The following is a 22,813-nucleotide window of genomic DNA, read 5'->3' as shown; positions in this document are numbered from 1 at the left end:
ATTAGCCAGCAATATGCCACACCACACAACGACTATCAGGTTAACGTACATTTGTCAAAACCGTGAACATAATTCAATGTGGCTCAATAGAGGGTTTGTGGGATTGTGCGTATGACTAGCTTGTCAAACGTTAGCTAGCTAACTCATGTTTGGCCATCCTTTATTGGTATAAAAAACAACTTATTTCATTGTGTAGCTACTTACCGGCTCTCTGTCAAGAATGTTTACTTTGTGGTAAAATATAACTCCATGTCGCTGTCCCCCACCAACGCTGACATGGTTTGTTTTAGAACAAATAAGTATTTAGTGCACTGGAGGGTTTTGCAGCACACAGCCATGACAACACGCCCATGCATTGCGTCACTACTAATGCTGCCTTCATGTGCTCCTCGTAATGAACACAACACAGCCGGATTTTAAACTGGGTTTAGTTTCAAATCACCAGCCACAGAAAAGAAAATCTTTCAAGGTTAAAGTGCCATTGCTTTGCATCGTTTTTTAATTGAATTGAATAAACAGTATTATAGAGGTAAATTGAAGTAAATGTTTGTTGCATATGTATTTTCAAATGCAAAACAAACACAAAACGAGAACACTGGAAATACAGTCTGAATGAAAACAATTACCAAAAAGTGCACATTTGCTATCCCTTCATTCTTCTCCTCCCCGCTGATTGCTGAGTGAATCATGTAAATGCACACTCACTGCATTCATAGTAAGCACAAGACAGAAATAAATAACACAAGCCTACAATTACTTCTACATTAAAAATAAACTGGAAAATATGTTAACAAAAGTTCACATTCTGCAGCAGAATCAGAAGGGAACTATGCATTACCAGTCTCTTTGAGCACTTTGGCTCTTTTGAAATACAAGACTTCACTGTAGATTACTAAAAGATAACCACTGCCAACAACAACGACTGTATATTAATCCCAATACTGCTAAACAGACCAGATTCTATGGGAATATACAGGGTATAACATGAATAACTCAATAGGAATACTAGTGTATAACCTGTGATTAAGTAGCAATGTGCAAATGTGAAAAACAACAGTCTACACAAATCAATTAAAATACATTTCAAAACTGTTTAACCTGTTTAGTACAGTGTCCTTTAAACACAGCACAAAACATGTCGCAATTCTACAAAACTTCACATGTAGTTTGGTATTTTGGCTGGCTCATGCTTCAGGCCTGGTATGTGACCTCTCTTTTCACAACATGTTAAATGAACTCCATATATCTATCTTCTTAAATGCAGACAAAGGCTATTATTTAAATTTTAAATAGCTATTCACAATATTTACAAGATAGGAGTGGCAGTTTCCAATTAATCCGCCCCACATGTCTTTAGGCTATGCGTGGAAACCCAGAACACCCACACAGCTGCAGTGAGAAGGCTGACAGTTATTATGATGAAGCTCGGGGGGAGATTCTCAATAAGATTCAATTAATATGTTAAGTCTAGATATAGTCAAATACTAACTTGAGTGAAAAGGCAAAGGTGAAAATATTTTCTCAAAGTATATGACACAACAAAAATTGCATGCAAAGCAATAAAAAACTATCAAATCTAAATTAGATCAAAATACATACTGTAAAATCAGTTTTATAGCTTCTCTGCTCTCATTCTAAAACAGTACATACAGTATGTAAAAGGACAGTAAAAAAGGTTGAGAAATATGAACTTATGAAAGTTGTGCTACAACCTTACAGTTGTGGTATGTTGCCTAATCAAATGAGCAGTATCAATGCAGATTGTGACCTTTAAATACACAAGATGAAGAAATAATTAAACATTACACCTACAGGTTAAACAAATATTTCTGACCCTAACAGCAGTTAGTAGAGGTTTCTGTACATATTGTCTTAATGGTTGTTTAATAGCGCCCCCTGCTGACTAGTACACTGCTACACAAACCCAGTTCTTTTGTTTGGCCGGTTGGTTTTAAGTTTACACATGCCAAATTGAGGAATTGTGACTTTCATTGAAAATAATAAAAATGATAAGAAAGAAAGTAAACAAGTAACCTTTTTAATTGAAAAAAGGACTGTGAAAAATGTAGGTGGCATATGTGATGTGTAGTGTTCCTCTGGTGTCTCATGACAGTTTCTTTGTAGACTGTATATTGTCTCTGCTGCAAGAGACAGTGTCACTCAGAGCACAGACACAAAGGAAATAACAACAAAGACACTTCTGTCACACTAACAACAGTGTGACAGAAGTAGTGTGTAGATCGCTGTTGGTCATCTTTGTAGCTTTATCTCTACCAATACAAGGGAACTGTCTATATAAAGGAATATGCTGATCTGTAGTTGTGGTCATTGACACCTGCAGTTTGCAGTTTGATGACTGTGAGACAAGGACCTACATTCCTGACATAACAATATTTCAGTTATTTTCTTATTCATAGAGTCCACTCTGTAATTCACAGATTAAAGATATCAGGATATATAGTGCACAGGTTTGAACATTTTTTACCATGTAAATCAGTTGACCAATGTTCATCAGTGTCTGATTAAACCAATACTTAACATCAAACTGCTATCCTGTATGTTATGTTGTATTATCATATTTGTTAAGTGCCAAAGAAATGTGAAATTCTTCAGCTTTGATCCACAATGACGACATGGCACATAAGCGTCAGTGAGTTTTATTATAATCCAATGAAATACTGTTTGGCTCTCCAAAAAAAAAAAAAGAAGAAAAAATCACAATGAACAAATGAACAGGAAGTACCATACAGAATGCAATGTTTAGAATAATGGTTTATTGATTTTTATGGTATCAGTGTTGTGTCGTGTCTTGAGAATCTACAAATATGGCAACTGTAGTTTTATTGTCTGTCCGTGTGATGAAAACGTAGCCTATGTCTACAAAATGACTCCAACACTTCTTACTTTAATCGACACATGATAGCGGACTTAATACTGAAAAAATTACATCTGATTATGTCTTCTAATAATCTCTTCAACATATAAATTAGACAATAAATTAAAGCCAGTGAAAGCCCTCAGAAAGCTTCGTACAAAGAGGTACATAAACTAGTCTGTATTAAAACAACAAAATTTGAAATATCAAAGCTAAAGAATCACAGTAACGGCAAGCTGCCAGGAGGCGCCAGGATGATCCCGAACACATAGAAAAGTCCCATGAGGAGGTTGAGCTTGGCGGTCTTCTGAGGGATCTTGGCGTAGTATCGGCTGCGGAACTGCTTCTCCAAGGGGAAGGCCATGGGCAGCGTGAGCAGAGGCAGCGCCATGCTGATAGTGTAACGCGTGGCGAGGATGCAGAAGAGCACGTAGGGGACGAAGAGCATGAGGTTGTAGAGGACGTAGGAGAGCGTGGGGCCTATGAGGATGGCCAAGGTGACAATGCCCGCCTGCTTGTCAGAGTCCATGTCTCTGGTGTTGTTGCTGTGGAGGATGGCCTCTGTGTTGAGGGCCAGCGGGACGGCGTATACCAGCGGCAGCACTGACAAGTAGCCAACCTGCACCGCGTGGGCAAACATGACTGCCAGAGGGCCGAAGGTGATAAGGATTACCACGTCTCCCAGGGCCACGTACTTTAGACCGATGCCTGGGGGGAGAAAAGTAAACAGCAGCCACATTTAGCAGTTGTCAACGCAGTGCCATCAAATCCTGCGTGTGCACAAGTTCACATTTCAGCCAAATAATGCAGCATCTGTTTTCACTGTTTTCATACTCTCTGGTTCCGAAACTTTAAATGATTACTATAAATATGGTATTCAGGGTTCTGATTGATCCCATTAATAATTAAAAGATGTACTCAAGCATTTTATAGTTATATTCCCAGAAAGAGACTCGTGAGACACATTTCAAAAAAAGAATGGTCAAAATCAATGCAGCAGAGACTGAGATATGCTGACTTGTTTTGGTATGATGTGTAAAACGCCCTTTTTTATTTTTTTGAATATGAATTAACAATGACAGCCTTGCAAATAGTGCAGGTCATTATTCTTGCTCAACTGTCTTGCACATGAAGTCCTAAAAAATGTTTTAGTCAATCTGGATTTTTTTCAAAGGGGAAAAAAATAGTGTCTGTGGAGTTCCCCTAAAGTAATACTTTTTTCTTTTTTTTTTTAAAGGCGCAGCATGTAGAATTTATTGGTATCTAGCGGATAACAGTAACAGACTTGGCAGAAATGGAATATAATATTCATAAGTATGTTTTAATTAGTGTATAATCACCTGAAAATAAGAATCTTACAATGAGCCCTTTATAGCTACATAGGGAGTGGGTCCTCTTCCATGGAGCCCGCCATGTCGCACCACCATGTTTTTACAGTAGCCCAGAAGGGACAAACCAAACACAGACTCTAGAGAGGACCTTTCACATTTTCCGTGAGTTTCACAGCCACGTAGGTTCCCCTACACACTTGGAAGGGGAGGGTGAAGGGTATTCAGTTTGTTACAATCTGCAACCTCACCACTAGATGCCACTGAATCCTACACACTGCACCTTTACATCTACATTAGGGAAATACTATATTTTTAAGATGAAACATCAAAACAACTTTAGCTTGAATCGCAAAGTGGGGCTGCAAAAGAAAAGAACATCCCGTCATAAAAAGAGCTCCAAAAATCTCCCTGTTCTTCCTAAATGAAATTCTGGTGAAAGGTGTGTTCTGTACATTTCTTCACCCACAGGGAGAGATGCATTGACACTTTAGCCCCTTTCAGACATGCACTTCACCTCGTGAAGAAATGTAACACATTAGTGTCATGTCTGAAAAACATGCAGACTGTCTTTCAGGGCTAGTTCACCCAAATTACGAAAAACAACCAGCTGTAGCTCAGTTGATAGAGGGTCTGTCTTTAAACATAAGGTTGATCCTGACAAAAGATTGTGTGAAATTTGATGTCAAAACTTTTTATCATTTACTATCTAGCCATGCAGACAGTTAGTTTTATGTGTGCAGGTTTTTAGATATCCTTCTCTGCCACCAAAGACACACCGCTGTTGAGTGTTTAACATGTATCTTTTTAGTTCTTTGAGCAGCATTAACACACCACCACTGTATTGGGGTGGAGGCAGACGTTTCATGATGAATATCTCAAAACCACATAAAATCCAAACTATCTGCATGAATAGATAACACCAGACAAAATATTTTTTGGAGGTGAAAACTGTTCTTACCAGAGTTTGATTTTTTTGCCCTTTATTTGGTAATAAAACACAACAGACAGACCATGAATGTGATGTGTATATTTTCCTGGCATTTTTCCAGTCACTAACCTTTATCTGGTACCTGGAGCCACTATCATGCAATGTTGCCAAGTGCAGCTTAAAAACAAGACGTGTGTGTGTGTGTGTGTGTGTGTGTGTGTGTGTTCTTCATGTGGAGGCAGGAGTCCAAGAGATTCAAGTTAATATTTCACTCACCTCCTGTGTATAAAAAAGAGCTGGAGAGTCCCCCGAAGTAAATAAGGGCTAGGTGCTCCAGTCGAAGTGTAGACAGGAAGTAGAGCAGAGTGGCGCACAAGCACCCTAAAGAATATAACAACGCTCCAAACATAACAACATCCTGCGGTGCCAAGATCTCATCTACAAGAGTCCTATCATCACTCTTCTTGTGGTCAATCCCTTTTGAGAAGTCATAGTAAGTATTTACAAGGTTGCCTGCCCCATGCACCACGAGGACAGCCACCGCACACACCATCAGGATGACCAAGTCCACAGATCCCTCCAGTTTGTACGCCAAAGCACTGCCGAGGGCCACCGGCGTGAGTGAGGCGCTGAAGCTCCACGGCCTCAGCGCAAGCACATAGGCCGCGCACTTGTGCCTCACGTCCGAGGCGACGCGGGCCATCCTCGACATGTCGTTGGTGCCTGGAGGGTGATTTTGCACCAAGTTATTCAAACCAGTCTGCCATTGTTGGCCAATATGACCATTTGATCCAGCCAGTACAAATGTTTCCGCCCTGCTATGTTTCTGCTCTTTGGCCATGCCTTTGCCAGGGTCTACAGTACCAGCAATGATCCTGAATGCCAGAGTCAGGTGTTCCTGCGGCAGTAAAAACATACCAGTGAAATGTCAAGACAAACAAAGCATACATTCACACCACAGCGTTGACACACACTGTACTATATCACTGATAAAAAATACAGCTCAGAAGCAAAACTTCAATACTTTGAACAGTAATCAAGATGGCATCAACTGCAGGCTTGTTTACAGAAATATGTGTCTAAATCTGGATGCTGGGGGTCCGATATTAACCAGGGTCTGAAATTAACACCCACCAAGCGCCAATTGTATACGGCTCAGAGGAAATCACTCATGTTTGTCCCTACACAGTGTAGACACGTCTACAGTTAACAGTGCTGCAAAACTGTAGGAGCACTTGAGACGGTCTGATACTGTGTCTACACAGAAAGCAGAGCAGCAGCAGCATCGAGTGCTCTGTCTGTGTGTGTTTGGCCAGTAAAAATATGCTTTTTTTCATCTACCAGTCCTCTTGGCAGGTGAGTCAAAATGTTAATTTCAGGGTTAGTCATGTAGCATTGTGGTCAAAATTAACACAATACATTAATATCATTCTTAAATCTTTTAAGAAAATGTTTTACAGGGTAGAATTTGTGTCTAAGCTTAAAGGACATCTCCTGAAACTGTGCCTCATTTATTTTGGCATTGTTACTATAATAAAAGACTGTGGCAAGAGGTTTATTGATGTCATATTTATGGCTGATTTTGTATAAACATGTACTGTTTGAGTTTTTAAGTCACAACAGAAAGAATGGGAAAAAATCTTAAAATTATCTTAGCTAAGTTTCAGTTTTTTTAAACTTCTTCAAGTGTAAGTTTGCTAATAAAAACATCTTCTCAGTATTTCATAAAGAATGTGAGCAGTACTTATACACCATTTAAATCCTGCACTCATAAGAACACTGTAAAATTGTAAATGAGTGTGTTGTTATAATGTTTTTAACTATTCTGTTGTTTTATTTTATGTATTTTTTTATTGAAAAAATGTAGGGTGAATTAGTGTAATGTGGGACACCTAAGCTCAAATGCATCTATCTCTTCTTCTAAACATGCCAATGAACAGGACGACTGTCAAATTAAACCTGGGGTGTCATGTAATTGAAATCACATGACTTACATGTGATGCATTAAAGCAATGTTGCCATTTGTTATCAGATTGTGTTTAGGATACATTCATGCATCAAAATACACTATAAAATGGTGAAAACACATGCTTCTTTTTTTCCGTCAATTTTTTCCATTGTCCCACTTTGGAAAATGTGGTTTGAAATGTGACAGCATGATTCTACTAATGTGGGACAGTCATATATGTTGTTGAATTGGTTAAAATATGCATTGAAGCACATTAAATGTGCAATACCAATAGTTATTCCGGGGTCTTGCAATGCTTCAATTATGTTATTTTAGGTAGATTGCAACTTATATTATTACCAATACTAATACAAAATATAAGACATTATACTTTTTGTAACAGCAAAAACATAGTAATTACTGAAACTGAAATTACTTAAGTCTTGAGTGTTACTGACCAGAGAAGTTTTTATTGTATGAATTCATTCAGACCTTTCAGTGAGTGTCCCGGATTTCAGCCTGAACTGTCCCACATTAGGGAAAGGCACAATTTGGCACAAGGGATACTTTCATATTTGCCATTTCTTCTCTGTGTATGATAGGAGTAGAAAACACCTTGGAGATTTCAGAATGGTGATGTGTGCGGATATAATGTATTGGCACCATGTTAAAGTATACTGCTGAAGCGCCAATTGCAAAAAATTGTCCCACATTACTCTAATTCACCTTCAAGAGATAAACTGTCTGAACGCTGTGCAGCGGCAGCACAATAGCAGCCAGAAACTCTGAATTCAAAGTAAAGTGGGTGTTTTGGTCTCGCAGTTGACTACTGAGATTATGGGATTAAATGTGGCTGGCTACCACCGAGCTAACCCTGTGTGCCGGGACAGAGAGGAGGAAATGTCCGACTGCAGCTCTCACCTCTTATGTCTTCACCGTCCGACACAAACTGCGCTTCTTAAAAACATACTTCTGGGCCCGCTGAGGCTGCTGAGACGACAGGCAATTGGATATCTTACGTGTCAACTTCGAGGGTACTTGACTGGCTGGCAACTATAAAGCCTGCTGCACCCGACGGGCGCCATTTCCTCCGGCGAACGTGCAACGTCGTAAAGAGGCGGAAGGAAAACGCGCCTCATACAAATGGTTCCGACGTCTTTTTAATCCCGCAAATAATATGTTCATAGCAAAGTTCTGTTCATAGCAAAGGATTACATATTAAACCTAAATTAATTAAAGTGGTTACTCAGAAGATTACCTCAAAAAAACAAACAACAAGAGCTTGGTATAATTTAATTTGTTCAAAAGTAAATATTTACTTCTGTCTTCTTATCATTAAACACCCCCTCCAGACATGTATTAAGAAATACGGAAATACCCTGCTTGGAACAATAATGTGTGTCTGATATATGTGTGTGTGTGTGTGTGTGTGTGTGTGTGTGTGTGTGTGTGTGTGTGTGTGAGAGAGAGAGAGAGAGAGAGAGAGGGAGAGAGAGAGGGAGAGTGAGAGAGAGAGAGAGAGTGTGTGTGTGTCAGAGAGAGAGAGAGAGAGAGAGAGAGAGAGAGAGAGAGAGTGTGTGTGCGCGCGCACGTGTGTGTGTGTGTGTATTTATATAAATTACATTGTTAAAATCTCCTCCTTCTCCCTCATTGAAAATTCCAGAATCTATAAATATGCAAATATTTTTTATTTCAGAAGTTTTACTGCTGGACACAAGATGTCTCCTACTTCACTGTAAAGTCCAGTCTCAGTGTTTGTGCAGTGGAGTTTCCACATCACACTTATGTAAACTGAATATTGGACCATGATTGGCTTCCAAACCAGTTGTGATGTCACAAATCATGGCTCAATGCAATGAGCATAGAGAAACTTTCCACTTTCAGCAGATGAATGTGAAAACAGCCTTCTAGTGTCACTCTGCACATACATTATTCTGCACAGTGAAGCTTAAACATCCAACAAGGAGAAAACAATATTTTTGAGTGGAGGGGAACTTTAAGTATCAAATATATAAGGTGATAATCTTTTCACAAACTGAGGCAGTGGAAAATGTATTAGTCTCCACCCAGTTGCATAAAACAATGGATTAAATTCCAGGAGAGGGAAGAGAGGGAAGTAATTAAAGTTTATCTCTTTAGCACCTCTCTAGACCAAAAAATGGCAAATAAAAATGAACGGAAAGTTGTAACTGTTATTACAAATACAATACACAACAAAGGAATTATTGATTGATAACATTACAATAGGATAACAGATGTAATAAATCAAATATAAGAAGTCAAATAAAATACAGATGAACCCAAGAAAAGTCCAAGTTCAAGGAGGCATGATGATGTGTAATGTGACAGTGATGAAGTAGGTGACCCAGTTCAACCAAACAGCCTGGAAAAACAAAAACTCTGCTCATATCTGATGAGGAGAAGCACACAGGACACACAGTAGAGTGGAAGAGCAGGCCGGACCTCAGGGTAAAACCAAATAGCTTCCTTTGGCAGAGATCTGGGCTCAATAAACAGCCAAGCTATGGAACAGAAAAGCCCAAGTTAGGCTCAAAGCTGAACCATAACACAGCAGATATAGTGTGATTAAACAGTGATAATAAAAGTAATTCTTATATACAGCAATTGTGGGGATTTTAATTAAATCAAACTCATTTAATGTACCTGGGAGTTTCTAAATTGTACCCCTTTTTGACCACCACAGGTTCATATTAACATCATGTGTCATTTGACATTGTCCTACTTCCATCCATCCATTTAGCCAAAAAAGACAAGACAACAAATGCATGTTGTTTGTACACCCCATCACCACTCATGGACCCCTGTGTCACTTCGACAGCTGGCAGTGATTCAAACTTAATCCTGCAAGCAACCTGTATTCTCACTGTGGCCCAGCTATGTTCATGCAGTAGACATTTTTCAGACATTTTAACTTGTCATACCAGGAAAAGCACAGGTGTAATTGACATCATGAATCACAGCTATATTCCATTTATGTGTGCAGGTTTCAGGGCCCTGCTTTAGTGCATGCTGGCTCGCTGTCGTGACTTACTGGAACAGCTAAATGGAAGAGAGCAATCATTAATGTTATTAGTTACACCTGTGCTTTTCCTGCTATGACGAGTCAAGTTTCTGCTGTAAAAAGGGTCCATTGTGTGCTGGCAAGTCCGAAATACTTGCAAGTAGTGGGAGCAGCCACAACTTGAAAGTTTCTCAAATCAATAAAAAATGCATCTTTTGGAAGGAAAAAAAAACACTGCAGCTGCACTTTGCTGTAAATGAAATTAGTTGTCATTTATATGATAACATGCTAAATTGGATGTTGTGCTTAGTCCTGGATCTTTTGGAGTTGAGTCACAGAATATTGTGTAACACTGGCTTCACTTTTTTACAGCAGCGTTGCATAAAACTCAGAAAAAAATCATGTTCAAAATAAGCCATCTGATTCTGCTTTAACTGAGCGTGGCTGCAGCGAGTGATGGACAGAGCGCGTTTGGTTTTCATTAGATTGTCTCGACACTGACCCCTTGCCCCATCTACAGTAATGTGAAACCAGTCCTCTGGCAGGCGCACTGTGCGGAAGAGAGCCGAGCAGAGCTGATGCAGTCTGCACTGCTTTCACTACCCGGTCCGCAGGCTGGACTGCGCTGCTGCACACAGCACCAGAAGCTGCTATCCAAGTAGTAACACAGCCTACTACCGGAACGTGCAATGGCTAGGAAGTAGTGTTCATGGGCATAGATGGTAAACCTGTGTAGACTTGGCTGAGGGACTTTTTTTTGTTTGGTATTTTTTCCTGGAGGTGTGATATCGCAGCCATGGTGTGCTGTCCGGCTCCCAGAGGTTTACGAAGAGGCGGCTGGGGCTTCGCTCCTCTGCTGGCTGCCGCGCTGCTCACCCTTCTGCTCGCAGGGATGCAACAGACCACAGCGTTTCCCTCCTGGAGGTTAGAGGTATGCTGTGACCACTTCATGCAGTGAAAGAGTTGTGTCTGAAACTGCGAAGGTCAATATATTCTTTGGTCTGTAATTATTAGGTTTTGTAAGTAGGTTTCTGTTTCCTTTATAATACCAAAATAACAAAACACCAAACTCCATTCAGAATTCTGTTAGTTAAAATTGGCCCTGCTCATCTGTAAAGCTAGAAAATAGGAATGCAATGGCTTTTAGTTATATTAAAAAGTTAAAGTCACTTTTCAATTCGGCATATTGCTATTACATGAGGCATCACTCATTTCAAATGTTAACTAGTTATAGTCCAACTTCTATTCACTGTCCTCTACTTATACAGCAGTATGTGACCCAATGTAAAAGTCTGATGTGCACTGAAATAAACTTGGTGGATCCTCTATTATTGTCATTTACCACGACTACATACTAATTAATAATTAATCTTATTATGGGTTGCAATCTGTATCCATTTGACAGCCAGGTAAAAAGGGATTCAATTACATTATTATTTAATGAAGTTTGGTCTTCAGTAGGGGATGGCAGGTATCAGGACAATCACAGGTCAGAACTAGAATGAACAGAGTGAATCATCTTTCAAAGTGGTTTAACCATCATTTACATAGCTTTCTTTCACTGTTATTAAGCTTTAAAATACTTTTAATAGGGATCCACCAGCCATGCAGTTCCAATCATTTCCCTGGTTTCTTTAAACGCATCATTAGTTGGACATCATTAGATGAAATCAGAGTTATGGCATACTCATGGCAATACACATCAAATTCAATTAATGTTCGGTTGAGGTGGAGATAGATTAATCAGATTAGGCTTTGGAATGGATCCCTGTACACTAATAGCTTCAGTGAATTGGATAAATGTGTCCTTCCACACACAACTTCAATCACTGCCACCCACTGGCTGTGTATTACAGCCAGGCCCTGAGGGATCGCTTTATGTCATTTCCTTTGCCACAAACTCTCATTATTCCTCAACCAAAGTGACTACTAGTGACAATTACATAACTGCCTTAGATAAGCATCTTGTAGGCTATACAGAATATGTAAAAAAACAAATTAGAGTATAATTGAATCAGTTGGTGAATGCAAATTGTGGTTTAATTGTAATTTACCTTTATTTATGCTAAAAATAATGAACTGTTTGCACCATTCAAAATTTAGATATACAAAAAACACATACAAAAAGTATTTCTACATGTAGATCATTAATTAACACATTTCCTATCAAAGTCTGATGGATACTTGATGTTTTTAATTATATAAAGTTAAATAGTATTTGTTGCATTGTCCCTTCAATCTCTCTTCAACTAAGGATGAAATCATAATTCCTGTTTTAACAGTTTTTGGAACTGAGGTTAAACTCTTCCAGACTGCGCTCAAGATCTTCTGGGATTTGTTGTCAGATGTTTTGCCCTCCGCGTCAGCGCTCACCACTGGCTTTAAGGTTTAGTCTAGCGCACTTGTTTCAGCCCTCATGGTTCATCTTTATTTGTGCCAAAGTGGGAGATTAGATTGCAGTGAATATAATAAGACACGACACAGAAAAGAACCGCGCCGGCCTTACTACATTAAACACCTCATAAATCACTGAACACGAGAATCCAGTGTGCCAACTGAGGTCAGGAAAGAAACCGTTGTACAAAACAATAACCGGTATATATATCCGTATAATGCAATGCAGACACAGTATCTTTAACATCAGAGCAAGAGACGTCACCAAGTTCAACAGTAGTGTGGGACAGTCTGCCAGACTGCCTGCCCCTGTTTCACTATTTTGGTAAGGAAATGAAGGAAGTACTGCATCTATTTGTCCCGACTGGGCGAAGCAGAAACAGGAACCTGAGGATAGGGTGTAGAATACAAAGTGAAGGGAGTGGCTTTAATATTTGCTCTCCATCTTTAGTATTTTTCTGCAGTAAGAAAATGTCGGATAGGGGTGCCAAGGGGCCCTAAAGAATAAGCATGAAATCTATACATTAAAGGACCACCATAATGATCTTCTTATGAATGTATTTAATACTGTATGGCATGATTGTATACACTATTGAGGCCTTGGTATGCTTTAAACGAACTTCTGAAGCGTCCTCAGACTAAAGGCTACCGTTCCGAAGTGCAGAAAAACTGCCATCAAGGCGAGGGGTAAGACGCAATGAATCTTACAAATGGGGATAACAGAGCTGACTTTCTGTCAGTCTCTCCTTGAAGGTATTCATGGTGTTGTAATCGGTTGTACACACAAAAATGATGGCAGTAGTTGTGTGAAAATGGGGGGAAAAAAGCTTGAGAGGGAAGTTAAGACACTGCCTACTTTCACACCTCAACACATTGGCTAATTGCTGCATGAAGTGGGTATACTTGTCGGATTGTCTGTTTCGGAAAGTTACAGAAATTGTCGGATGCAGCCCCCACTGTTCTGATGTTGGAAAAATATGTGTGGGGGTTGCAAGGAAGTTTCAGATGCTGCTGGATAATCTGACAGGAATTATTTGAAGCGTATCCTCCTCCTGGCTGCATCCCACTACCTCCCTGAACTCTCTCCTAGAACTGTGTTTTGCATATTTTAGTAGATAATCATCTAGGTGTTTGGATAGTCTCTTCTCAAAGACATACATAGTTTTGAGCTCAGTTGTACACACAAAACGTGATGGTAGTAGTAGTTGAGTGAAAAAAAAAGAGAGACCTTGCTTGACAAGAAAACCTCGTCTACTTCCATGACATCTGGTCAATCGCTGCGTAAAGTGAACATGATTGTTGGATTGTCTGGTTTGGAAAATGTGTCAGATCCTGACATTTCTGAAAGGATGTTTCTGATGTTGGACAGTCAGACAGCATTTTGTTTGGAGCATACTGAGGCATTTACTCCTCTTAACTGCAATCTGTTATCTCATAGGCAGTCTCTATGCACCCCCTCACATCTTACACCTGATGTCGTGGTCAAAGGTTGAGCATTAGATGTCAAATAAAGACAAATGTAATGGTGTTTCTATGAAGGGATGATATGTTCGCTGGTCTGTCTCCAAGTACACAGAGATAAAGTTTAAATGAGGTAAAGTGGTTGTTTTTAAAGATGTCAAGATTCAGGCTACGTGGGCAGTTTTTCGGTTTTAATGTACACCTCCTTAAATCCTCCTTAAATTTATCAGGTAGGACAGGGAGCCTTCCCGCAGTCAAGCATAAAATGGGCTATTGTGACAGGATCACAGCCCAACTTCAAGTGTTGGAAAGTGGATTTATTACTTAAACCCATCTCCATAAAAAGTTATAGGTTTTATCAACTGGTGCGATCACTGTTATGAAATATTGCAGCCAAGGCAAACCGAAACTTACCTTCAGTCACAGAATATTTATGAAAGCACTAAAATGCAAAGCACCCATAGATGGCCTTTCAAAGCTATAAAAGGAGCATATAATCCAGGTATTATTATTTGGAGTCAATGTTGCTCATCCCCAAAGACACATCAGACAACCTATCTGTGAAAATGATCATACTTAATGTTTGGAAAGCACTTTTACTGCTGACCACTTCCCTTTTCCAAGAGATGGAATGCGAATGTATAATATAATCCGTAACATTCACATGCAAGGCAATGAAATAACGGAGTTCAGTACTGTAGTAACTGTCATTTTTCAAACTTGAGTTTAATGCCTGCAGCTACAAAAGTCAAACCCTTTCTGAGGCTTGTAATATGCATTGATGTGCCAAAAACAATCATTCATCTCACTGAATTCCTTCAGAAGCCTAATCAAATCATCTTTAGATTGGTGCCCAACAACAGCTTCAGAGCCCTCAAGGTTCAGTTCCTAAATTCACTTCAAGGGTGATCACAGTGTGAGGTGATTAATTAAAGGTTTTTCTTTGTCCAAGGAAGAAGCTTACACCACTGTGTTGCTCATCGGGATCCGCAAAGAGGCCCGTTCACATGTGCTTCACCTCTCCAGGAACAAGCGCTACACCCTCACCCCGGAGCAGCTCAAATGGGACAAGTTCAAGCTAACATACAAGTATTCATTTGCTGTTCTTCCACAAGTTAACACAGCAGCAAAGCACAGTTTAACAAAAACACAAAGTGTTGGTTTTGGCAGGAAAATACAAGAACACATGTTTTTCAGCTCAATTTTGCATTAGCAAAAATTAAATGCGAATTTTATGTTAACTGCTTTTAATTTCCCAAATGTCTTGCATATTCAGCTGTTTGTATCCCTGCCGGTGTGTAGTGCTATGTACAGTATTTTTTAGACCATCACTGGACATTAAAATTGTCATTTCAGACTCAGAATAAAGACATTATTGGGTGGGTTAGCTGCACCTTAATGGAATAATTTACCTGAGCTTGTCAATATATTCTTACCTCATGTCAGTCAAGATGTCCTTTGAAAGTTTTAGGACCACCAACAGTTCAAAGTGCATCATCTGACAGTGAGCGCCTTACAGAACTCTCTGCTTGCATTTGTCAGAGAGGAAAATAAAGGAGTACAGTGGACTTTCACACCCACACAGCAATTGCTTGGCTTCAACACACTTGGATTGTGCTGCACAATCTGTTTGTGGAAGATTCAGGGATACTTTATTATTTTTGGAGCTGAGAAATGATGGTCCCATAAACTTAATAAAGTCATATAGAAGAAGATTGATCTAGCATGGTTGGAACACAGTATTTTGGTGATCCTGTAAACTTTATGATAATGAGCCAAATTTCAATCATTCCTGAATTAGTAAAATTATATTTTTATCTGTTTCATATTGACAGTCAATGACACTAGCTGATCAACATCTGATATTGATTCAAATCATCCATATCAGTCTAATCCTGGCTGAGATGTTAGAGAATATCAAGGTTCAGTAATGGAGCTGTACTTGCAGTGCTTGTGGGAATTCTGGTCTGTCTAAACAGTAGCCATTGTGTTTTGGCAGATTCCTCTGCTGTAGCCTAGAGGAATGTGTGTAGAGACCGGTATAAACTACACAGTTCTGTTGTTTTTTCGAGCAGGTTGCTGTCCTTCCCTACAAACTTGATAAATGCCAGCGACACGCGTCGAGGCATTGCCAAGGCTTTTCTCATGTGGAGCGATGTCTCGCCGTTCAGCTTCAGAGAAGTGCCAGCTGACCAAGAGGCAGACATAAAGATCGGTGGGTACTCTGCATGTGGTTGTATCAATCCCCAACAGATGTTCCATGGCTCCGAGCTCCAGACTTCTGCTTTGTCTTTACGGTTTTTCTCTCCGTGCTGTCATCGCCGAAATGTTTTTTCCTCCAAACTCATTAAATCACAAAAGAGCGACTATATTACCAAGCTTATATTCAGCATGATTCATAATTCTAAATGAAAAAAATAAATATATAAATGCTTAACAACTTCCATATATGTCAGCTCATGGTGAAGCAGTCTAAATTATGCTTTATCTGTCCCTTTGGGTACAAACTCCAGGGTCCTGCATAAATTCTCAGTGACAGTGAGAGGAATGGTTGTCATCCTGCAGGGTGAAGGCTGAAGAAAAAGCTCTGTCTTTTGTAATTCGTCATCCCACTGCTGTAGTCTACACAGAGCAGAAATAATGGAGTGAGGGTTTCCCTCCTCGGCTCTGAGGTATGCGTCTCTCCCTCTCTGTTTTGGCAGGCTTCTACCCCGTCAACCACACAGACTGTCTGCAGTCCTACTTGCACCATTGTTTCGACGGCATCACAGGAGAATTGGCTCATGCATTTTTCCCGCCAACAGGCGAGATCCACTTTGACGACCACGAATACTGGATTCTGGGAAACATGCGCTTCAGCTGGAAGAAAGGCATGCGTTTTTATCATGTTTATTGAAACAGCTAATATATAACCGATAAAGTGATGGATGCAGCAGACGCTGAACTGGACAGCACAGGGGGGTTCACGGCAACTGAAAGAGAAAATAAACTGTATCTTTGTTGCAGGGGTTTGGCTGACAGACCTCGTCCACGTGGCAACGCATGAAATTGGCCACGTCCTGGGACTCATGCACTCCATGGACCCAAAAGCTATAATGCACCTGAATGCAACTCTCACAGGGCGCAAGCTAATCACACAGGATGAAGTGTGGGGTTTGCACCGTCTCTATGGTATGTTCATAACCATTATGTAACACTGTTTCGAAAAATAGTACAGGGCTTCAGAGAACCTTTGCCACAACTTAAATGGGAATGTTTTTTCTTGGGCTTTGACAGTGATAAATACACCTGAGAACATTGTCAGTTATCCAGGACATTAGATATCTAGAAGTAGTTAGTCAAATGCAAAAGGACTTAATTGGTCTTGAAGACATTTTGTAATTCATCCAAAACATGAACCACTGAACGGAAAACATCTTCAAGACCTGAAAAGCAAATCCAATTTTCCATCCTGGGATCAGACTACTCACTATCAGCCTGATAATGGGCCGTCGGGAAGAAAAAAAGGCATTGGGCATGCAGTTGCTTGTTTTATCCTGTGTAGCGTTTTGTTGTGGAAGCATCTAGGATGCCTCACTACATCCCAACATAAAGACCAGTACCAGAATTATTTTTCCTTCTTTCGCCTAGTTTGATCATTTTTACGACGGGCCCCATAACGTTGGCATTAAACATTAAAAATGGAAAAGCGAAAGTGTTGAGTGTTGTAGTTGGTTCTGTCAGGTGGAACAGTAAAGTCAGTCACTAAAGTCATGAAACATGACAGTCTATGATTGGTCAGAGTCTGCCATGTCTCTCAGCCAAGTCACAACAAGGATTCAAGAATTTAAGTAATCTCCTAATCTGACACCGTGACCATCTCAGAAGGCAAAAATGTTGTGTAGTCTGATCCCGGCATTAGACAACCAAAATACACTTGTGAAGAACCAGCGGTACAAAACCTGTGATCCATTTTTGGTCGAAACCAATCTGTATGTAGACCACAGTGTTTGTCTTTGACGGCTGACACTGAAAGCCAACGTGGCATTAATGAATACTGTATAAACTACTCATGAGTCATCATTAGTGTGTATTATGGTGAGTCATTTTCATTGGAACCAAGGACAGATCGGTGATCCAAATTCCTTTGCTGCTGACTGAGAGCTGCTGTCTGATCCTCCTCCTCACTCTGTCTCCCCCTCTCTTCCAGGATGTTTGGACCGGTTTTTTATCTGTCCAGCCTGGGCTCGGAAAGGCTATTGCGACAGCAAGCGCAAGCTGATGCAGAAGCACTGCCCCTCCAGCTGTGATTTCTGTTACGGTAAGACAGAGCAGCAGCAGAAGGCAGCAGCAGTCCAAGGAAAAAAAAGTTTTCTCTCAACTGAGCAGCGCAAGGAGCTGCTGTGAACCGTTTGCCAATGGAGCAACGGGAGCCAACAGGTCCAGCCATGCAGAGCTGCGATGGGGGTTTTTAATAATCAGATTTTAAGGGAGATTACACTTGCCACTGGTGGAGTTTGAGTTAAGTTTTGGGGAGCAGCAGAGTCCCCAGGGAGCCAATGTGTGTTTTGGCCGACAACACTGACAGAGCAGAGCAGGTACCTGCAGATAGGTGTCTCAATGAGTGATGCTTTACACCAAGAATTGATAATACATCAGCAATCTGACAGCCTAAGCCTCTTTAGCTTTACTGAGGGACACACGGGTGCGGATGTCTCCTGTTGCACAACAGGAAATGGTTCCTCCTAACCATCACAGCCCCATAGATTGTTGTGGCTTTCTGGGATTTTTGTCAGCAACAAGGGACAGTGTGGAGAGGCAAGAGGATACGATTCCTGGCTCGCAGTAATCTGTTCCTCATTGTTGATTGGGAGACGTTGTACGGCTGTGGAAAATTCCTGAGTGACTCCAAACCGCTGGAATTTCAGACTGTGGCTTGAGGGTTAGAGACACACAAGGTCAATTTGGATTTTTGCGGCATTAACGAGAGCGACTGTTTTTTAAGCAGACTGTGAGATGATCACAAGGCGGCCTGTTGTGTTTGTCAGAAACCAGATGGAAGAGATTATATTGATAAGACAGCCATGACGCCTGCAGGTCAGGAGTTGTGAAAAGCATGGGGAGTGTCCAAAGTGATAAGGTTTGTATCATTGACATCATCATTGACTTTGACAGTAATCAGAGTTTCAGCGAGGTGTTTGTAAGGGAAAGTTGTGACATATCCAGATTATGAAATACTCAGAGAAAGGTTTTGATCTCCTATCTCTCCTAGCTTCTTTTTTCTGGGACATTGCTTTTAGGTGACCGTTGTAAGGTCATTAAAGTTGCATGTCTTAATTTTAGTATTTACCTGAATTGCTAAAATGTTAAAGCGTTTCCCTTAAATCCTTTTCAGAATTCCCTTTCCCCACTGTGGCTCCCACCCCGACACCCCCGAGGACCAAACACAAGCTGGTCGTCGAGGGCAAAAAGCTTACCTTTCGTTGTGGGAAGAAAATAGCATCTAAAAAAGGCAAAGTATAGTGAGTATCACTGTTTGCTCCGTTATCAGTTCACCTAACCATATACTATGATGTTTCTATGATTTCATTAGGCCTGTTCACACCTGGCATTAACATGCGTCTAGGGGGATCCGGTCACAAGTGGACAGCTCTAAGTATGTCAGTTCACATCTGGCATTAGAATGTGTCTCCACATGCATCTCAAGTGACCACTTGTGATCGCATCTCACTTCCCCGCTCTATATGCTAATAGACACGTACATATATTCCGTTTGCAAGGACCAAATGCATTGTTTTTAACCGGTTGGAGGCAGCAATGCACTTCCCATGCCTAGTCTGCCGGAAATTAAAAGAAGAAGTTTGCAAAGACCTTGGCGCGCAGGCAAAATCAAAACTTATAATCAAAATCTAAACCTCTTGGGCCCAAATGGCCCAAATCAGATAGTGTGTTACATTTGTACTCCATCCACGAGAATCCATTTTGCCTGTTGTTCTGGCTTCTTCTTGTTGTTTTGCACTTTAAAGTTATAATCTCAAAGATTTCATGTAAATAAATGTTAAGTCACTATCTATCGCTGGATGAGGTAACACATTGGTGATTGACTCTATGGCCCGCTCATGAAAGCTCTTGCATTTGCAGTATTATGATTATTACTAACCGGGTGTCAGTGGCAACTTTCCTGCCATGCATTCAAATCACAACCAGCGCAGTTAGTGACACGTTTTCCATCACCCAGTAGTTGCAAGCAACAATTTGCTTGTGCTAGCGTTATGTCACACAGCGTCAGTGACACTGTTCGAGGTCTAAAAAAACACCTGCAATTACTGCTTAACACCATATGGTGCTGCCAAAGAGCACAAAACGGAGATCTTCGAGATTACCACTTTAAAACGACGCTGTTGGCACGTGAATGAGTATGTACTTCCGCTACGCAGAGAACATCAGTTGAGTAGGTGGTCCTTTAGCTGCAGTCCTGCAGACTTACCCTAACCCTTAACGACACCCCTCCCCCAACCCTAATAGGATGTTCACTCTATGATTGACAACGCTCCAAAACGGCCAACATGGCCAGCTACATTGTCGCTGAGTCGCTGTTGAAGTGTTGCTGAAGCACTCGTTGACGTAGTTATGTCATCGTGGGCTTGTGTGTGTCTGTAAACATAGATCATCAGATGAGAGCACCACAGTCCACAGAAGCTAACGTTGGCTAGCATAGTGTCAGACAGCTAAATAACACACTACCACAGCTAGCCATTGTGCGTTTACAAATTGTAAAGTTACGATACATACCTGGTATTCCTGCAATAGCTGCCACCCTCTGCCAAACTGCATTTTATAAATTTCTGTCACAGTAAAAAAAGAGGGTAACATTAGGGTTAAATAGTACAGAGAACTGGCTAACGACAAGGATGAGTTTTCCTTACATTATTTTAGATGGAGCAGAAAAGGAAGGGGAAATGGTGAAGCTAAAACATATGATTGGTTGACACTCCACTGCATCATTGCAGCGCTAAAAAAAGTTGAGACCAGCTCAACTTTGCTTTGTAGGGCGTCACGCCCGTCATGCAACAAGAAGTGTCAGGCGTCAGTTTGTAGCTTCATGTCGCCTGCTTCTATTGAAAATAACTTGTAGCCTGTTGCTTTGTCGCTGGTAGTCTGAACACACAGTAACCCAAACCATCTCACTGCTAATGCCTAAACCTCACCAAGTCGGTGTCGTAAAGTGGGTGTGTCGTGTAGATACACGTCCGTTCTACGGCTGCAGCGGACTGTACTTTGCCCAGGACGCAATTTTTTTTTTCCTAGGATGGCTAAGTCATGACCCGCCCTACTCTGCCTCTGATTGGCTTACCCTGATATTCTTACCCTAACCCTAACCAATCGTACTCCTCATGCTTAAACCTAACCAACCCAACCAACGAAGGCAACGAGTACTAGCCAATCAGAGGCAGAGTAGGGCGGGACATGACTTCGCGATCCTAGGAAAAAAAATGTATCCAGGACACACTCGCGCACACACCGCTAAAAAAAAATATGGCCATATACGACCCAGACCACCTCTGAATGTGGTCTGAGCGATCGGATCTCAGTGCGTCCTCAATGCGTCTTGGGTGCATTCACACCTGTACTTAGAGCGTGTCCACTTGTGATCGGTTCACCCAAGACACGTTAAATCCAGGTGTGAACAGACCCACTGAGCTCTGTCTAACGTCTGACTCCTGTTGCAGCTGGTACAAGGACGGCGAGCTGCTGGAGTACTCCCACCCAAACTACATCTCCTTGAAAGACGACCACATAACTATAGTGGCCAATGCCATCAACGAAGGCACATACACCTGCATCGTGAAGAAAAAAGACAAAGTTCTCACGAACTACTCGTGGAGGGTGCGCGTGCGCTTCTGAAAGGCCACGCCAGCTCCTCTGCACACTGAACAGGACGCGCGCGCACACACCACACACACGGTCACGAGGAGACCTCATTCACTAGGGCACATATTTCTGTTTTTTTAAAAAAAAAGTTTTTTCTCTTCTTAACTTTCTACACACAACTGTATCGTTGATTATTTGTCGTTGTGTAAATGCATTTTCATATGTGCAAAAAATAAACGTTCCGTGACAAGTAGTGTTTTTTGTGAACACACCACCTGACTGTGAAAAGATGTTCATTGCTGTTTCCATTTTATGTGGTGATGAAAAATCTGTGCAGCCGTCGTCAGCTGTTTGGGATAATAACAGCTACTCTATTCATCAAGCCTGGACTTCTTCAAAGCTCTTGCTGTTAAGGAAGTACTGGGGTCCAGGGACACCCAGGGATTCTTGGGGTGTCCCAGCCAGATGTTAAACTAATGAATCACTAAGGTTTAATTCAAAAAGATTTTAGCCAAGTTGGAGACTGTATAGGAGTACCTTCTCATATACAGTGAACACAAAATCTTCCGTTATAGGGCCTTGGGGAAAAGAATCATCCAAAAAAAAAAAAAGATCCATGTCCCTGACGTATTTCTTTTTGGGGGCCTGAAAAGGTTGAGAAGCCCTTGCTTAGATGCATGCCTTTTGAATAATTTACGCACTGACCAAACTAAGCTACTAAAGCCAGAATAAGCAATGTTATCTACAGCCTTTGGAACTATTTGGACCTTAAACCACATATGGAACACCTCAGACGTCTAGCTTACTTTACTAGCCTCACAGTGAAGCCAACAGTCTGCCTCCGGAGACGGCGCAGTCAGTTCCACCAGCAGCTCTCCTTCCAAGCGTATTCAACACATCAGGCGTAATAATCTGCAGAAGGGCTCCGGTGGGGGTAGGGGATAGATAAAACTGATTAATGAACATTTCCATTTGGTTCTGGCTGTCTAAGTCCCAAGACGAG

At 41.0% G+C, this 22,813-nt stretch overlaps 3 protein-coding genes and 2 long non-coding RNA genes across 6 annotated transcripts in view; 1 reads left to right on the top strand and 4 right to left on the bottom strand.

The window, feature by feature from the left end:
- Positions 1–363, bottom strand: part of mib2 (MIB E3 ubiquitin protein ligase 2) — a 50,258-nt gene extending 49,895 nt beyond the window's left edge. The window contains exon 1 of the mRNA XM_042408898.1: positions 205–363. The gene's annotated coding sequence lies outside the window, so the exon portion shown is untranslated. The remainder of the gene's footprint in view (positions 1–204) is intronic.
- Positions 364–2,754: 2,391 nt separating this feature from the next.
- Positions 2,755–8,210, bottom strand: ubiad1 (UbiA prenyltransferase domain containing 1). The gene is made up of 3 exons (XM_042410384.1): positions 8,004–8,210; positions 5,411–6,032; positions 2,755–3,583 (listed from the first exon to the last, which is right to left on the bottom strand). The coding sequence occupies exons 2-3, from the start codon at positions 5,973–5,975 to the stop codon at positions 3,096–3,098; spliced, it is 1,053 nt and encodes a 350-aa protein (XP_042266318.1). The 5' UTR covers positions 5,976–6,032; positions 8,004–8,210; the 3' UTR covers positions 2,755–3,095.
- A 959-nt stretch (positions 8,211–9,169) lies between these two features.
- On the bottom strand, positions 9,170–10,113 carry LOC121896056. Its single transcript, XR_006095906.1, has 2 exons — positions 10,025–10,113; positions 9,170–9,604 (listed from the first exon to the last, which is right to left on the bottom strand). It is a non-coding gene; the product is annotated as an uncharacterized LOC121896056 (long non-coding RNA).
- Positions 10,114–10,270: 157 nt separating this feature from the next.
- Positions 10,271–21,930, top strand: mmp23ba (matrix metallopeptidase 23ba). Of its 2 annotated transcripts, XM_042409689.1 has the most exons (9): positions 10,271–10,356; positions 10,885–11,035; positions 14,912–15,048; positions 16,035–16,174; positions 16,662–16,829; positions 16,966–17,130; positions 18,149–18,259; positions 19,334–19,460; positions 21,669–21,930. In XM_042409689.1, the coding sequence occupies exons 2-9, from the start codon at positions 10,901–10,903 to the stop codon at positions 21,841–21,843; spliced, it is 1,158 nt and encodes a 385-aa protein (XP_042265623.1). In that variant the 5' UTR covers positions 10,271–10,356; positions 10,885–10,900; the 3' UTR covers positions 21,844–21,930. The 2 variants fall into 2 exon arrangements, 1 of the variants encoding a protein (XP_042265623.1); XR_006095905.1 differs by lacking the exons at positions 10,271–10,356; positions 21,669–21,930 and having other exon boundaries at positions 10,897–11,035; positions 18,149–19,078; positions 19,334–19,422.
- LOC121896057 lies at positions 10,942–21,290 on the bottom strand. Its single transcript, XR_006095907.1, has 3 exons — positions 20,865–21,290; positions 20,731–20,783; positions 10,942–11,022 (listed from the first exon to the last, which is right to left on the bottom strand). It is a non-coding gene; the product is annotated as an uncharacterized LOC121896057 (long non-coding RNA).
- Positions 21,931–22,813: the final 883 nt, after the last annotated feature.

This window comes from Thunnus maccoyii, chromosome 4, assembly GCF_910596095.1.
Source record: "Thunnus maccoyii chromosome 4, fThuMac1.1, whole genome shotgun sequence".
NCBI classification, from domain to species: domain Eukaryota; kingdom Metazoa; phylum Chordata; class Actinopteri; order Scombriformes; family Scombridae; genus Thunnus; species Thunnus maccoyii.
Note: the sequence above shows the minus strand (reverse complement) of the source record. Positions and strands in the feature narration are given on the sequence as shown.

Excerpts from the sequence above, each read along its gene's own strand:
- ubiad1 (XM_042410384.1), bottom strand. The coding sequence starts at position 5,975 with ATGGCCAAAGAGCAGAAACATAGCAGGGCGGAAACATTTGTACTGGCT. Across the intron at positions 3,584-5,410 it reads CTCTTTTTTATACACAGGAG|GCATCGGTCTAAAGTACGTG; the intron begins GTGAGTGAAATA and ends TTCTCCCCCCAG.
- mmp23ba (XM_042409689.1), top strand. The coding sequence starts at position 10,901 with ATGGTGTGCTGTCCGGCTCCCAGAGGTTTACGAAGAGGCGGCTGGGGC. Across the intron at positions 11,036-14,911 it reads TTCCCTCCTGGAGGTTAGAG|GAAGAAGCTTACACCACTGT; the intron begins GTATGCTGTGAC and ends TCTTTGTCCAAG. Across the intron at positions 18,260-19,333 it reads CAGCTGTGATTTCTGTTACG|AATTCCCTTTCCCCACTGTG; the intron begins GTAAGACAGAGC and ends AATCCTTTTCAG.